General features: G+C 38.2%; 1 protein-coding gene across 1 annotated transcript in view; it reads left to right on the plus strand.

Moving 5' to 3' along the window:
• Positions 1 to 368: 368 nt before the first annotated feature.
• ME1 (malic enzyme 1) overlaps positions 369 to 18,237 on the plus strand; it is a 195,194-nt gene continuing 177,325 nt past the window's right edge. Inside the window, exon 1 of the mRNA XM_017515763.2 lies at positions 369 to 872. Within this exon, the coding sequence (XP_017371252.1) occupies positions 396 to 872 (477 nt within the window). The 5' untranslated portion in view covers positions 369 to 395. The remainder of the gene's footprint in view (positions 873 to 18,237) is intronic.

The raw sequence follows: 18,237 nt of genomic DNA on the forward strand, positions 1-18,237 counted from the left end.
CAAGGTTGGTTCCCTTGGGCCTCAGGGCCCCAGGCATGGCCGGCATCCTGGACCCCGCGGTGAAGGCTGTGGATAGAGAGCTTCGAAGACGCTAATGAGAAGGGAGAGATGAGTCTGATTCTCGTCAGCCAGTCGAGGTCTTTTGTCAAGTCCCGGGGTCTCATGAATCCGTCCCGTAGTCCCCCTGGGTGTCTGCGCAGCCGCCAGCCCTGCCTGAACCTCTCAGGTTCGCACCTGCTGGCATCTTCTCGCACCTTCTGGCGTCTTCTAGCACCTTCTCCCGCCTTCCCAGGCGGGCGGGGAGACCCTGGCCTGACGCTCCCCGCTCCCCACCCCCACCCTGGGTCTCTGGGGTCATTGGACCCACCCAGTGCACACCCTTTAGGCATGGCTACATGGTGAGAGGCGACCACAGCGGTGATCGTAAGCCCATGGTGGGCAGAGGCCCTACGGAACCGAGGGCTCCGGCCGCCACCCCCCTCCGCCACCAGCAGCGCTGCCACGGCCTCGCTCTTCCTCCTCCTCCTCAGACGCCGGCTCGGATGATCTCCTGCCATGACTCAGCGCTTCTCGCTCCTCGCAGGCTGCCCTGCTGGGGACACCAGCTTCGCTCGGGCCCCTCCCGACGCGTCCACCCCCTCTCGCCACCCACACCCGCCCCCAGCTGCTGGGCCTTTCACCGTGCGGCCGCCGCCGCAGCTGCAGTCAGCGCCGGCGCCCCAGCAGCATCTGCTGCCTGTACCCCGCGTGCCGCCAGCCCCGGCCTGACCCCGCTGCCGAATCCGGCGCCAGCCATGGAGCCTGAAGTCCCCCGTCGCCGCCACACCCACCAGCGCGGCTACCTGCTGACGCGGAACCCTCACCTCAACAAGGTAAATCTGCAGGCCCGCCTGGCCGCCTATCAACCCCTCTGGCTCAGGGTCAGGCCCCTTTTGCGGGTCCCTGAACTGAACGATGGCCTCGCCCCTCCGCCGCTCCCCCGGGACGGTTCCCCATGAGCAGCTGCGGCCTGGGGGACCCAGAGTGGGCAGGGCGGTGCTGGTGCCTCTGCACGTCGGCATCCCAGGTTAAGGGTAGAGGTAAACGTGTAACTTGTTTACGATACTTTTTGGCAATTCTTCTCCAAAAACAAGAGCCCAGCCAAAGAAAGTAGTATCCAAGTGTGTGAATGGAGTGTTTTTTGTGAAGGTAGCAGGCAGGCTGCCAGGTCAGTCTCCGTGTGCTACCTACTTACTGGTTGCACACAGTGTGGCAATTATTGGAGGTTGATATGGCGAGAAGTGGTTCTACTGGTCCCGCCCAGACAGAAAAATGTACTGAGTACCTTCAGATCACGTTAGCACTCTGGAAATCCAAGTCCTCTCTGTTTCTAGAGTGACACGGTTAAGAGTCTGGGAATGCGTGGTGGGTGGCCTCTGCCTTGGACACTTTGCGTGGCCTGGTAGAAGAGCTCTGTCCCAGACATGGGACTGGGTAAAGAAATGGGTAAAGCCATTTCTTTTCTTTCTTCTTTTTTTATTTTGTTTTTAATTTGGCCTTCTGGAAGTTAAAAATTTATTCTGTTTAGACCTGTTCTCTCTTTATTAAAGGGGAATTCAGTGTACACCCTATTCAGAGACTCCTTTTCGGATCTGGGTAACACTTCATTTTCCTTCACTGGTGATGCACTATAAACACTCGGGATCTCTCGCAAATAAAAAATACCTCCTGATTTATCATTTTGCTTCCACGATGTTATTTTACAGCCAGGTTTGTCTCTGGATTGTTCCTTTTGTGAGTGTCTGTGTGTGTGTGTGTGTGTTCGCGCGCGTGTGCGTTTTGGACATTTCCTATTTATTCAGGACTTTGAAAATGCCATCAGCACAGAGGTCCGTTTAGTTATTTTGGTTGTCTCTTTGGTGGACATGCTTTTTACATTAAGAACAGGAGGTCAGCTTTTTCCTGGTGATGTTCCTGATGATTTGTTGATCATATTAATAGCTTAAAGACATGATTTATTTATTAAGTTACAGTTAGTGTGAGTTTTTTTTGTGTGTTTTGTGGTGACAGGCAACTTTTACATGTCTGTAGTTATGTGTTACCTGTGGTCATGTAGCATTATGAAATTGTAAATTATTCCTACTTATTTCTTTCTTTAAAAAATTTAATTGCTAGTTTGATTTTTAAAATTCTCTTTTATTATTCTGCAAGTTTGCCACCTATTTTCAGTAGAGCAAAAGTAAAATTTGATGTGACAAAACTATTTGTGACTTATATGTGTCACCTGCCTGCTGTAATTTATGACCAAGTTGTGGGTTGACACTTAAGAAGGACTACATGAGTTGTATAACCTGTTTGATTTTCCTCATCTTGGGGGCAAGAGTGTCTATTAAGAGTGTGTAGATGGCATAGGCAATCCCTAAGCAAGAGTAATTATTGCCTTTACTATGATTACATCAAGAATTTATGATATAAAAATTCTTTTGACTCCTGTTCAAAAGAATTTGAACAGGTTACTAGGAATCAAGGATTAATTCCTACTTCCAAATAATAGTATCACAAAGATCTTCCATCCAAGATGAGATATAGCATTAATATGTTAAAAGCACATTTTTGAATTTGTAATAATTGAACTTTTTATCTGCATTACATCAAATTGGATTCACAGTCCAGTGTACTGACTTTGAGTCAATCAATGGAATAATGTTTTACTCAGTTCTAGGTTAGTTACCTGGTGCCTTGTGGAAGTAACAGAATTTCCTATGTATCATTGAAACCACAGCCATCGACTTTGTTCATTTGTCCTATACTCAAGACCTCTAGGCCTTTAAGTTGCTAGTAGCCCAGGAATGTTTTGAGGTGTTTTTTTCTTTTTTAATTATTTTGTAATAACCCTTGGCTTTAAAGAGACAATGGTAGATTTTACTTTTTTCCAGCAACCCAGCCTGTCACGTATCTTTTTCAACCAGACTAACACAGAACTTCATCACTGTACCTTCGGGTAGCTGCAGCAACAGTTTTGCTGCTTTTATTTCCACTGATGAATGATATAATTCATTCTGCATGTAGGTATAAAAGAGTTACCTTCATTAATTAGCATTTTCTTCACTTTACTCTTCTATTACTTAAGCATTTATAGTATGTTATTATTTTCTGTCATGTTTAATGTAAAATCAGTCTGTCAGTTGGGTTTACTGTCTTCTCCAAATTTATCTTATTAGTTCCCCAGCATAGGCTCCCACTTAAAATATATTTGCTGAATCTCTTAATTCTTTTCTTTTCGTGTGTAATTTCTATTATTATAACATCTTAGTTAATTTAATAATGATGTCTCTAAGGAAGCGTTTCCTAGTTATATTAGTCTTATTATTATTTGACACCTCTGTTTTTATGTATTCAGTTGTACTATATAATTTTTTATTTACTTTGTTGTATTTTTTCTTTACTTTTTTTTTGAGACAAGGTCTTGCTCTGTCACCCAGGCTGGAGTGCAGTGGTGCGATCTCGGTTCACTGCAACCTTCACCTCTTGGATTTAAGTGACTGTCATGCCTCAGCCTTCCGAGTAGCTGAGATTACAGGCATGCACTACCATGCCCAGTATATTTTAATAGAGACATGGTTTCGCCATGTTGGCCAGGCTGGTCTTAAACTCCCAACCTCAAGTGATCTGCCTGCCTTGGCCTAGGACTTCCAAAAGTGCTGGGATTATAGGCGTGAGCCACTGTACCTGGCCATAAGTTGTATATTTTTTCTCATTTCTTTGATGTCATAGGGCAGGAGTGACAATATTTAGAACAGTATTTTGCTCAGTAGACATTAAATAAATGTTTACTTAATGAATGAGCTATGTCTTTTTTTGGTCTTTAAACAGAACTCACCTGTTTAAAGTGACAGTTTGGGCATTATCCTCTTTAAAATAATTTTGTGAAAATAAATTCACATTGAAATCTAAAGTTTAGTTGACTTCCTATCTCATTATATTGTATGCTGGAATATAGTCAGAAAAGTTGGAATTTGGTTTAAGCTTGGTAATCTCATAAAATTTTAATTACTTGCTGGATAACCTAAGGGAGGTGCTTCATCCTGGTAAAATCAAAGTTAACAATAGATGTGATATGAATTCAAAAATTTTCAAAAAACTTAAGAGAATTAGGATCTTCCTTTATGAATTATGTATGATTCTAAGCCTATTTGTTTATACTAAAATATGCATCTTTCAGGTAGGATTTAATCAAAGCAATTGGGGAAGTAAATCTACCTCATGTTTAGGAAATTTAATGTTTTTCTGTGCATAGTCCAAACTATTTTTGAGTTGCTTATCTTGGCTGGTCTTATAAAAATGTGTCTAATTTAATGTTAGTGTTTTTTATTTTCAGGGATATCATCTGATATAGATGAGTTGGGTTTTACATTTTTTCTCAATAATTTTCATGTGACTAATAATATTTCATAAATTTCCCTTCAGAATTAAAATTCTACACATAATAAAATAATCATGTTTATTTTTTATTTCTCAATCAGTTTATTTCCCTTTGCAATGGTAGAAAACACTAATTGATAGTTCTATCATAGTTGTGCTTACATGGTTTCTATATCTTAAGATTAAATAATAACAAGACCCACGAGTAAATCTCCAAAAGAGACAACTCTTCCATATTTCAGGCAGTTTGGTGCAGTATAAGTCATGTTTAAGAGTTATGCTTCAATAGAAAATAGTATTGTATAGAAGTTAATTTGGGTCAGCATTACTCACTTTTAAATCTAAAAAATGAGGTTTTGTAGTTGTTTGCTTCCTGGAATGACAAGATCTCGTTGGGTGTGTTGTAAGGAAAAGAGGGAGAAATAAGTTTCATGACCATGAAGGAAAAGTACCTTAAACCTCTTTTTCTTCAATGTAAACTAGATCCAAATGAATTAATCAGAAAATTTCATCCATCACAGTTCTCTAGAGTTGCCTCAACAACATGAGAAACTGATTTAGGACAGAATCCCACTTCTGTGAAAGCCATATACAGCCAGATGCCTCTCTCTATGTCTGCTACTTTGCTTTAGTTGAAACAACAGCAGTAGTATAGGATATCCCAATAACAAAATGTGTGCTGTAATAAGAAAGATGAGTTTGATATAACTCTTGAGAAAGGTGATGTGGAGTTTAAGACATTGGAGATTAAATTTCCAACACATGAATTTTGGGCGACACAATGAAACCATAGTAGGAAGTCAAGTAATATAATAATGAATAATGTTCTCTAAAAACATGAGACTGTAACTCCTAGAGCTTTGTATTAATGTACAAACCCTAGATTTAAAAACACTGGTGTTATTTTTTCGATAATCAGGTTATTGTTGAGTAAGAGCATCAGCAAAAGTACTTGTGTGTTTGATATGGTTTGTCTGTGTTTCTACCCAAATCTCATCTCATCTTGAATTGTAGTTCCCCAAATCCCCATGTGTCATGGGAGGGACCCAGTGGGAGGTAATTGAATCATGGGGATGATTACCCCCATGCTCTGATAGGAGTGCGTTCTCACAAGATCTGATGGTTTTATAAGAAGCTTTTCCCCCTTTTGCTCCTTCTTCTTCCTGCCACCATGTGAAGAGGATCTGTTTGTTTCCCTTTCTGTCATGATTGTAAGTTTCCTGAGGCCACCCCATCCATGCTGAACTGTGACTCAGTTAAGCCTCTGACTTTATAAATTACTCAGTGTTTCTATGTCTTTATTAGTAGCATGAGAACAGGCTAATACAGTGTTCATACCAATGTCAGTAATTATGAGGCCAGGTGTGAAGGCTCACACCTGTAATGCCAGATGTGAGCCACCTGGGAGGCCGGGGTAGGAGGATCACTTGAGCCCAGGAGTTCAAGACCAGACTGGGAAACATGTCAAAACCCCACCTTACAAAAAAGAAAAAAACATACATAAAGCTGGGCACGGTGGTGTGCACCTGTAGTCCCAGTTACTTGTGTGGCTGAGGCAGAAGGCCACAGTGAGCCATGATCACACCTACTGCACTCCAGCCAAGATGACGGAGTGAGACCCTGTCTCCGAAAAACAAAACAAAGCAAAGCAAAACAAAAACCTTAGAGATCCAGAGGCTGAAGGAGTTCTCAGACTTCCATTATAATATTAGGCATTGACCCTTTAAGCTTAGAATATCTTAAAATACATTTAAATTATCTTTTCAGAGTCTTAAGATGGCCATCTAATAAGTTCAGAAGAGAAGCCATAGAATAAAATCAACCCTGTCAACACCTTGATCTTGGACTTCTATCTTCCAGAACTTTAATAAAATAAATTCCTGTTTAAACCACCCAGTATGTGGTGCTTTGTTGTGGCAGACCTAGCAAACTAATGATATACTTATGTAATTGAGGTAAAATTTCATAATATAGCACTTTCCCTTGCTTTGTTTGGCTGACACTTCCTGGACTTTGATAGGAACATGTAGGTGAGAAGCAGTAATGATCTAATTAGCCAGGTTTGCTTGTAGCCATTGCCAATTTCTGACAATCTCTGTCTTTTGATTTGTGTGTTTAGACTATTTACATTTAATGTAATTATTGATACACAGAGAGTTAAACAGATTTCTATCATAGGTGTCTGTTTCCTTTTCATGCCTCTGTTTCTTCTTTCCAATCTAATTTTTTTTGCTTAATTTTTTTTTAAATTTTTTTAAATTGAGACTGGGTCTTGCTCTATCACCCAGGCTGGAGTGCAGTGGCATGATCTCAGCACACTGAAACCTCCGCCTCTTGAGTTCAAGCTATTCTCCTGCCTCAGCCTCCTGAGTAGCCTGGATTACAGGCACACGCCACCATACCCAGCTAATTTTTGTATTTTTAGTAGAGATGGAGTTTCACCATGTTGGTCAGGCTGGTCTCAAATTCCTGACCTCATGATCCGCCTGCCTCAGCCTTCCAAAGTGCTGGGATTACAGGCATGAGCCCCCACACCTTGCCTACCTAAATATTTTTATTATTCCATTTTGATTTATTCAGTGAGTTTTTGACAATATTTCTTTGTATAGCTTGTTTTTAGTACTTTTTCTGGTGATTTTGATACACGTACTGAACTTTTCACAGTCAACTTAAAGTTAAAATTTTACAATTTCAATTGAAATACAGAAATCTTACCATTATATAGGTCTCATTACTTTATTTATGTTGTAGTTATATGTATTATATTTTCTTATATCTTTATATATGTATTACATAAACATTTTTAGAATAATAATTCAATGTAATATTTATAACTTCTTTTATGTGGTAGAGTCTTGCTCTCTTATCTAGGCTGGAGTGCAATGGCATGACCTACTAGACTCAGTTCATCCTCTTGAGTATCTGGAACTCCAGGTGCACACCATCATGCCTAGCTAATTTTTGTATTTTTTTGTAGAAATAGCATTTTGCCATGTTGTCCAAGCTGGTCTCAAACTCCTGGGCTCAAGCAATCCTCCCACCATGGCCTTCCAAAGTGCTTGTATTATAGGTGTGGCCTATAACTTTTATTTATTTTTTTGAGACAGTGTCTTCCTTTGTCATCCAGGCTGGAGTGCAATGGTAGCATGACTCACTGCAGCCTTGACCTCCTTGGCTCAAGCAATCCTCCCACCCTAGCCTCCTGAGCATCTGAGACTACAGGCACATGCCACCACACCTGGCTAATTTTTATATTTTTTGTAGTGACATGATTTCATCATGTTACCACGACTGCTGCCAAACTCCTGAGTTCAAGGTGTCTGCCTACTCCAGCCTGCCAAAGTGCTGGGATTACACACTGGGGCCACTGTGCCTGGCCCTAACTTTTGTTTTTAACTGTCACACATATTTTAAAGAGTTTAAGAGGGAAAGGATAATTGGTGTTGCTCTTGTTAAATTCCTCATGTTCCATATTTGTTTTGGGGTATCATTTCCCTTCATTTAAAGAATGTCCTCTAACATTTTTTAGAGCAGATTTGCCAGAAACCAGTTATCTTAGTTTTTCTTCCTCTAAGAATTTATTTTACCTTCATATGTGTAGGTTATTTTCAGTTGTTATACAATAATGAGTTGACAGTTCTTTCCCTTTAAGACCTAAGAAAAGCCATTTCTCTTCCTCCTGCCCTTTCTTTTTCCTGATGAGAAATCTGAGGTCATTCAAGTTCTTATATGTTTACAGTGCATTGGTTTTCTCTGGATGTTTTAATGGTATTTTCTTTATTTTTGGTTTTCAGAATTTTACGTATAATGTTTCTGGGTTTGGAGGTTTTGGGTTTATCTTCTTGGGGTTTGCTGAGCTGCGGATTCTATGAGTATATGTCTTTTACCAAATTTGATATGTTTTCAGCCATTATTTCTCCAAATATTTTTTTCTTTCTCCTCTCTTTCTGGGACTCTGATGAAACAAATGTTAGCCCTTTTGATATTGTCCTAAGGCTCTGAGGTAACTATATGATAGTATCAAAAGGCCTACTTTTTAAAGGACTTGTTTTCTCTTTATTTTTCAAACTGGTTTATTTCTAATGATTCAGCTTTAAGTTCACTGACACTTTCTACTTTCATCTCAATTCTGTTCCTGAGCCCATCCAATGAATATTTTATTATAATTATTGTATTTTTAAGTTCTAAAAGTTCCATTTGGTATAGCTTTTATTTCTTGGTCAATACTTTCTTTCCATTTAGTTAAAAAGAGTTTGCCTTTATGTTTTTAGGCATGGTTATAATAACTGATATTAAGTTTTTGTACATTGTGCAAAAATTTCAAGGTCTGACATGTCAGGATTGGTGTTTGGTTATTTGTCTTTTATTTTCCAAGTTAACATTTTCCTGTTTCTTTCTATGTTTAGTAATTTTTTAATCTATTCTGGACATTTGCATATAATGAGATTCTAGCTGTTGGTTAAATCTTAAGGGGAATACTGTTCCTTTTAGCTTTAGTGGTCACTCAACCTGGTTAGGTAATTTTGCAAGTTGGACCCACCTATGGCCTGTGGTTCTGATATCAATTTGGTTTTCAAAGTCTGCTTATTTGGATTTGTCCACTATGTGTACCACCCATTGGATAGTGTGGGATCTATGCAGTAGTCCACTCCATAGTTTACTTCTCAAAACTTTTGGTATGCTGTTTAAGGTCAGATCTATGCACATTTAGCTCAAAGGTGAATGTAGAAGTTTATATACAACTTTATGGGATTGCTCTCATGAGTTCCCTTTTTCTGTCATCTCTCTGATACTTTATGTTTCCGTGAGGACCCTCTTTCCAGTTCTCTGGCCAGAAAACTGGGACTTTGTTTTCCTGCCCTGCTGTGTATTTCCTTCAGTTGTATTTGCATCTGAGGCCATGTGATTGGAAGACAGGGAGAGAAAGGTGCAACAGGCATTTGACCCAATATCTTGAGACCGGGTTTATATCCTCTGGTAAAAAGAATGATTCCCTTACTTTAGAATTTTAGACATCTGTCATGGTTATTACTTCTGACATCGCTGTGCAATTACCTGGGAGTTGCGATTACCTGAGAGGATGGAAAAGAATACTGGGTGTTCTTTCTTCCTCCTCTGACCTTCCAAGAGTCCCCTTTCTGATTCTTGGTCTCTTGGCACTCTTTGTACACAATCAGTTGCACTTCCAGCTTTTCTGCTACTTTTGAGTCAAGGCCAGTGGACTACAGCAGGGAGAGAAAAAAAAGTCAGGCCATATTGGAGGAAAGAAATGCCAAGAAACTTAATCTGGTTTTGTGGTACTTTAGGTTCTGATCTTCATTAGTTCTTCTTCTACCATTTATTTTTCAGTCTTTACATAGCTGCTCAATACATTCTATACAAGGATCATTGTGGATTCAGCGGGAGAGACAAAGCATACTGTAGCCACCATTTTGCACAGAACCAGACCCTTAGGTTGTTACTTTTTTTTTTGGGGGGGGGATGGAGTTTCGCTCTTGTTACCCAGGCTGGAGTGCAATGGCGCGATCTCGGCTCACCGCAACCTCCGCCTCCCGGGTTCAGGCAATTCTCCTGCCTCAGCCTCCTGAGTAGCTGGGATTACAGGCACACGCCACCATGCCCAGCTAATTTTTTGTATTTTTAGTAGAGACGGGGTTTCACCATGTTGACCAGGATGGTCTCGATCTCTTGACCTCGTGATCCACCCGCCTCGGCCTCCCAAAGTGCTGGGATTACAGGCTTGAGCCACCGCACCCGGCCTAGGTTGTTATTTTTAAGGTATGAATGTGTGAAACTCAGTCTAACTTGTTTTTAAGTTCAGAAAAGAAAAACATCAGGGAATTGGCTCTAAAATGTATACTCAAAATTTTCCCCATTTTACTGGGTACATATTTGGTATACAAATCAATATTAATAATAAAGATTATTGTGTGGAAATGGTTCATGTAAGATAAACACTCTATAAATAATTTATAAAATTTCTGTGTTTTAAGGATTTAGAAAAAAGTTTTGCTTTTTTGATCTCTACGTACCTTATTTCTGCCCTCTTTGTGCTGTGAGGGAGAAAATACATTGTACAGAAATTACGAGGTTCAAAATTTCTTTGGGGTTCCCTCTTCTGGCTTTGGGGCCCCCTCCCTGTCTCTATACAGGGGAGCTTCTTTCTTTCTTTCTTTTCTTTCTTTCTTCTTCCCCACCTTCTTTCTTGCCTATTTAACTTTCTTTGTGGATGTGGGAAGGAGTGTTATACTGGTTTGCATCATAGATTTATCTTTCAACACAATCGCTCTTAGGGACTAGAATGTAGTAGGTATTTTGTAATAGTTTGTTGAATGGATGAAACAGGGATAATGTTTGAAGTAACATTCTGTTTTACCTTGCAGATACTGCTGTAGTTAACATACTACCTTGGGGGATAAAAGCAGAATAACCTCTTTTATATGCTGTTAAATGTGTGTTGGAGAATCTCTTTTCCTTGAGTGTAAGGATGACCAGTATATCATTTAGGATTTAGGATTAGGTTTTACTATATATAACAAAAAAGCAAAATAACAGTGAGTTAACTAAGGTACAGCTTAATTAAAATAAGGTGTTTGGTGGGTCCACAAAGTCATCAGGAACATAGGCTTCTCTATTGCTGTGCTGTCATCTTCACAATCACTTCATGGTCCTGAGTATGTAGGTCTAAAGATACCACCTACAGGCTGGGCGCTGTGGCTTATGTCTGTAATCCCAGCACTTTGGGAGGCAAAGGCAGGTGGATCATTTGAAGTCAGGAGTTCGAGGACAGCTTGACCAACATGGTGAAACCCCGTCTTTGCTACTTGGGAGGCTGAGACAGGAGACTCGCTTGAATTCAGGAGGTAAAGGTTGCAGTGAGCCTAGATTGCACCACTACATGCCAGCCTGTGCAACAGAGCAAGACTCCGTCTGAAAAAAAAAAACAAACAAAAAAAACACCTATGCAATCCAACATGGCTGCTGGAAGAAATGAGAGAATTATAAGAAGGCCTGCTTTTCAGTGAAGTCCCCTCTTTCAAAGTAGCCTTCCTGACATCCCACATCATACTTCCACTTATTGTTCAGAACTCCATCATATGGCCACATATAACTACAGGGGAGTCAGGAAATGTCTTTTATTTAATGCACTGCCACCCCAAATAATATTAGTATTCTGTTCCTGGGAAGGAGGAGGGAAATAGATGTTGTGGCAGGCAATTAACAGTCTCTACCGTAGCCAGAGCTACCAGAAACAAAATGATTGAGATGTAATAAATGTAAATATTAAATATGAATATAATATTCTTAGAGATTGAGAGAAATAGTTCTTAATATTTTAAAAATAGTCTTATAGATTCATTATATAAAAATAAGAAGATATAAAAATGTGAAAAGTTTATCTGCCACTTCTGTGTCTGGGCTAGCTGGTTCCCCTTCCTAGAGGCAACTACTGTTGCCAGTGACCAGTGTTTTCATTGTATACTAGAGATACTATATGAAGTATTTTTAAGTTAATTTTCATAAGTTAAAATGTTATTTATACAGGGAATAAATCAGATATGCCCTTAGTGTGGTAGATAGAAAATAATGTTATAAAGAAAAATGTTTCAGGTGGGAGTATGTATGTGAATTTTATAGAGACACTGAAAACAGATTGAGAATCATGATATAAGGTTGAACCATCTATGATTTGCCTGGTAGTCTGAAACTGGTTCTGAAGAATTGTTCTACCCACCACCTTTTGGAATTTTTAAAATCTGAGCTAGCCTTAGTTTGTTGGTTCCTTAATATGGTGAATGATAAACATTGCAGGTTGACTATTGCTAAACTCACTCACAATATTTTTATGAAATGGAATAAATAGGAAAGGTGCTGGGGCTTCCCATTACTCTTAGGATAGTGTTTGAAACTTCTTACCTGGTTAACTAGAACTTGCTCAGGTTTCTATCTGCCTTTCTAGTGCTCATATTTTATCATTTTCTCACAGTCAGTGCAGTTTTTCCTTCCCTCTCCTTTCCCTAGGAAGCTAAGCTTTTATGCATTAGGCTTTATGTCCACACTGTTTCCTCACCACCTACCCCCAACTTTTCACCTGGTCAACTGCTACTCTTTCTAGTCATCCTTCGGATTGCATTTTGACATTACTCTTCAGTGAACTCTTTCTTTTTTAACTGCCTAAATTATCTTGTTTTTTTTTTTTTTCTTTTCCCTATGCTTATCACAATTGTTATAGTTATTTGTGTAGCTTTTCATATAATATCCTGCTAAGCTCTTTATATCATAAGCCTCATGAGACTATTGACCATAACAACAGTGGCTAACAAGCCACTGTTTCATTGGAGTAATGCCTGTATGCATTGTAAACATTCACTCAACGATATCTGTGAATGTGATGATTAATTTTATCTGTCAACTAGCTTAAGCCATGGGGTGCACAGACATTTGTTCAAACATTGTTCTTATAGTGTCAGTGAGGGTGTTTCTGGATGAGATGAACATTTGAATTGAGTAAAGCAGATTGCCCTCCCTAATGTGAATGGGTTTCATCCAATCAGTTGAAGGACCAAAAAGCTGAGTAAGAGGGAACTTCCCCTGCCTGACTGTCCTGAAGCTGGGACATCAATATTTTCCTGCCTATGGACTCCAGCTAAAATGTGGGCTTTTCCTGGGTCTTGAACCTCCTGGCTTTCAGACTGGATCTACACCATTACCATTGGCTCTCTTGGGTCTCTAGCTTGCTGGCAGCAGGTCATTGGACTTGCCAGCCTCTGTAATCATGTGAGCCAATTAAAATATTTATCTCATAATGAATCTCTTCATATAAATGAAGGTTCAGTTGCTTAGGAAAACTGACCTTCCATAAAGCAACTGTAAAATGTGAGAGAAAACATTTCTGCAAATCTCCACAGTGGATCTAAAGCAAGAAAGCCATCTTGTGGTGTTTCTGGGAATATCATGTCTGAGGTATATATTCCTTAATAAACTGAAGCGTAATTCTCTGCAAGAGTCCTTAACATATTTTATGTCAAAGACACAAAAGTTGGAATGATTTTAAATAAATATATACATAGAATTACAAAGGAAACCATTTGTACTTAAATATAGATATGAAAATATTGACAAATTAAGTGTATCTTACAAATGTGTAGGTATCAAAATATTGACAAATTAAGTGTATCTTACAAATGTGTATTGCAAGATATATTCCTCTTTATTGAAGACTTATATAGCAAGATACTGTATTTAAATAATGGGCAATTTAAAGTAAAGTTTTATTTTTTAAAGAGATCAGTAAAAAGGTTGGCTGCATGACTAGTTTGTGTGCCTGTTCATGTTATTAAAGTTTGTCAGCCACAGTGGCTCATGCCTGTAATCCCAGCACTTTGGGAAGCTGAAAGAGGAAGATTGCTTGAGGCCAGAGGACAGGAATTTGAGATCAATCAGGGCAACACAGTGAGACCCTGTCTCAAAAAAAAAAAACAAAAACAAAAAAAGCCAGATATGGTGGTGTAGGCCTATAGTGGTGTATGTCTATAGTCCCAGCTACTCAGGAGGCTAAGGCAAGAAGATTGCTTGAGCTCAGGAATTCAAGGCTGCAGTGAGCTATGATTATACTACTACTCTCTATACTCAGCAATAGACTGTCTCTAAACAAAGCAAAACCAAACCAAACCTTAGTGCAGATCTAAAGCTACAGTAATTTCAAAGTAATGAAGAACATGAATGCTATTTTAAGATATATGCCACGGATGTAACATGACATTAAAATATTTGTTATTTCTCTTATGACAAAGACACCAAAACTACAATTTTTTTTTTTTTTTTTTTTTTTTGAGACAGGTCTCACTCTGTCACCTAGCCTGAAGTTCTCACTCTGTCACCTAGCCTAAAGTGCAGTGGCACGATCTTGGCTCACTGCAGCTTCGACTTCCAGGGCCAAAGAGATCCTCCCAGTTCTGCCTCCTGAGTAGCTGGGACTACAGGTGCATGCCACCACACCCAACTATTTTTTTTCTATTTTTAGTAGAGATGGTTTGGCGGGGGGTTCTCACTGTGTTGCCCAGGCTGGTCTTGAACTCCTGGACTCAAGTGATCCTTCCGCCTTGGCCTCTCAAACTGCTGGGATTATAGGCGTGGGTCACTGTGCCTGGCCAGGAACCACTATTAATATGTCTCTTGCTGATTTCATTTAAAATGGAAGGACATACTAAATCTCATAGAGTTCGTGAAAAAGATGTCCATGTTCAGGCTGCCTTAATTACTTATCCATGCCTTGAGGATCTGTGATTAGGTCTGTGAACCTTAGGTTAAAAACCTCTGATAGGGAGCTAAATTGGTTCTTCACCAAAAGCACTGACCTAGGTCTCTGGAAACTGATTCTTAAACTCAGAGGCTTTCAGACAGTACTGGAATGTGAAGAATAAAAGTCAGTATTCACTGAGCACGTGCATATTAGTGACTATTTTTAAACTTGGTAACATAGGCATTAATAACAGTTTAAAATTTACATAGGATGAGAAAATGCCTGTTCTCATTTTTTCTTCCCAACAACCCAATGAAACACACATAACATAGACTATGTGTTCAATAAATAGTTGATTAGCCTTATTTAGTAGATGCAAAAATTGGAACAAATCTCCACTTAACTCTTAACACCTTAAATATTTTCTCAAAATCAAGTGTTAAGTAATATCTACTTCTGACTCAAACTTGACAGATGTTATGTCCTTTAGCCTTATGATGCTATTCAGTCATGTTGGTTAAGTGTACATCTAAATTTCTAGTGTATGGATTATTACAATCTATTAAATACCAAAAATCTACTGAATAGCTGCCTACAACAAGTCATTGTTGCTCCTAAAATGTTGCTAGTGTCAAGATTGAGAAATCCTGGTAAAGATGAAAGTACTTTAAAGGAATCCCCATAAATTCTGGCACTTATTCTGATATATAGATATATATTTTGGTCAAACCAAAGTTGATCTTGAATGCCTGGTTTAAAGTCAATGAAAAAACCTGTTGATAACGGATTAGTGAATTAAATGATTTCCTAACATGTGGAAAACTTAATTATTATTTGGGAGATTTTAAAGTAGCACTCTTTGTACTATTGCATAAATAAATCTTCATTTGAAATTTGAATTGATGATTTGATTACTCAAAATAGAACTACACAGAACTGAGCCACAGAGTACTGAAAAGTTGTTTCAGATTAATATATTTATGCATTTATTTGTTTATTTAAAATTTGTTAAGGCCCTGCTCTATCTCGACATTGTACTAGGTGCTGTCATACAAATATGAATAGCATAGTGTCTATCTTCCAGACCTGGGTAAAACAGCAGGTAAGCAGAAACAATGAAGTATGGGACATTCTATGATATAATCATACCTTGAAGGAGATCATTATTCAGGAATAGGCAAAGGAAATAGGAAGGAACAGACATTTGCAACTTCTTGTGTAATTAATTGGTAATTAAATGTAAATAATTTGGGGATATTGTAAAGTGATGATATTTTTCTGTAAATTTTAGGGTATCAAAGGTCAAGACTTAGCTGAATATATTTTAGATATATTGTTAGAGTTATTACTCTACCAGGTTAAAATTACTTTATATTACATATGAGTAAAAATTCATTGCTATGCAATGAAACTAAATGATTTTTTTGTAAAGAAGCTGTGTTTAATATATTGTTGGTCTCCTTTAAGGGACAGAAACCAATTATTTAAGACCAACAATATATTAAAGGATTTGTTTTTATAGTTAAATGCATTCAAAGTAATTATTTTTATATGATTATTTACTGATATAAACTTTACTGTGGAAAATACTTATGTCATCTGGCTGATTTTTTTTGGGAAAAATGGGGTTGGATACCACCAGGAAAATAATTTTTTTTTAGTTTTTTTTTTCCCAAGACTGGGTCTCACTCTGTCACCCAGGCTGGACTGCAAGTGGTGTGATCTCGGCTCATTGCAACCTCAACCTCCCGAGATCAACAATCTTCCCACCTCAGCCTCTTGAGTAGTTGGGACCACAGGCATGCACCACCAAGCCTGGCTCATTTATTTTTATTTTTTGTGGAGCTGGTGTCTTCCTGTGTTTCCCAGGCTGGTCTGGAACTCCTGGGCTCAAGCCATCCTCCTGCCTTAGCCTCCCAATGTGCTAGGATTATAGCTGTCAGCCATTGTGCCCAGCCAATTCTAGAAACTGTTATCTATATTGTCAATTAGAAGTTTAAAATAATCGTTTCCAAAGAACAATTTTTGGCACTATAAAAGCCTTGGAGGAAGGAACCCTTCAGTAGAATGTGTTCAGGGCAAATTAGTACCACTTCTCTTAATGTGTATGTAATAAATTGAAAATATAACACTTAAAACAAGCCCAATTTTATCTCTTTATTTCAGAATAATAATAAAAATATAATGGATCCTCCTTCTGTCCTCTTCGTATGTAAATAATTTCTCCCCCAAATTAGTATTAAAATTAATTCTAAAACTTTTTTGATATGAAGAAATAATTTTAAGATAAATCTATATTATTTGCAAAGTCACATTAATAAAATACCTATAATTCATTTGAAATAAAAAATTATGAAAAAGTTTTGATAAAGGATTCAAAGACAATCAAATTGAATAAAGAATATTTTAGGCTGAATGTGTGAGCCACTGTGCCCTGCCTAAAATATTCTTTATCTAATTTGATTGTGTAGTAATCCTAGCACTTTGGGAGGTCAAGGCAGGCAGATCTCTTGAGATCAGGAGTTCGAGACCAGTCTGGAGTGACATGGTGAACCCAGTCTTTACCAAAAAATATAAAAACAATTAACTGAGCATGGTGGCATGTACCTGTGGTCTTAGCTACTTGGGAGACTGAGGCAGGAGGATCACTTAAGCCTGGGAGTGGGAGGTTGCAGTGAGCTAAATTGAGTCACCGCACTCCAGCATGGGTGACAGAGTGAGACCTTGTCTCAAAAAAAAAACAAAAAACAAAGAATATTTTAAAATTTGGAATATGAAATATGTCAATAATTTGCTAAACAATTTTCAGTCATTGTAATTATATTTCTTTTTTAAGTAAAGAGAATATTAGTTACCAAATTGACTCTATAGAGCCTAATAAAATTCAGTATAAGGAAATTTACTTTTGATGTACAGTTCTAGTAGTTTCGACAAACGTACAATGTTGTGTAACCAACACCACACTAAGGAATGTTTCTATCACCTAAAAACATTTTCCTTTTGCCTCCTGTTTGAAGTCAAACCCTTCTTTCCACTCCCAGTCCCTGGAAACTGCTGATACTTTTCTATCCATATAATTTTGCTTTTTCGGAATGTCATATAAATGGAATCATACCATATGTAGCCTTTTGAGTCTGGCTTCTTTCACTTAACATAACGCATTTAAGATTCATCTATGTTTTGTGTATCAATAGTTTGTTTCCTTTTATTGTTGGGTAATATTTCAGTGTATGGATATACCTTAATTTTATCCATTTACCAGTTGAAGGACTTTTGTTGTTTCAAATTATTTGCAATTATTACTTTCCATTTTGCTTCTCTACTATTTTTAAACTTCCTTATTCGCTTTTCTGCTTTGTCTTCTACAAAATGTACTATAACAAGTATAATTGATTAATCATCAGTTAGTTAATCCAATACATTTTTGTTGATTGCCTATAAAGAATAATACTGCACAAGTATTATTCTAGACACTAGAGATTATACTACTTAAGCAGAACACACAAACTGTCTCTGCCCTAATTTGATCATAGCCTCAAACATGTAAATTATAAGCTTTCTTACCATAATGAATTTTCATACATGTATAGATT

This window comes from Cebus imitator, unplaced genomic scaffold, assembly GCF_001604975.1.
Source record: "Cebus imitator isolate Cc_AM_T3 unplaced genomic scaffold, Cebus_imitator-1.0 Scaffold558, whole genome shotgun sequence".
Taxonomy (NCBI): domain Eukaryota; kingdom Metazoa; phylum Chordata; class Mammalia; order Primates; family Cebidae; genus Cebus; species Cebus imitator.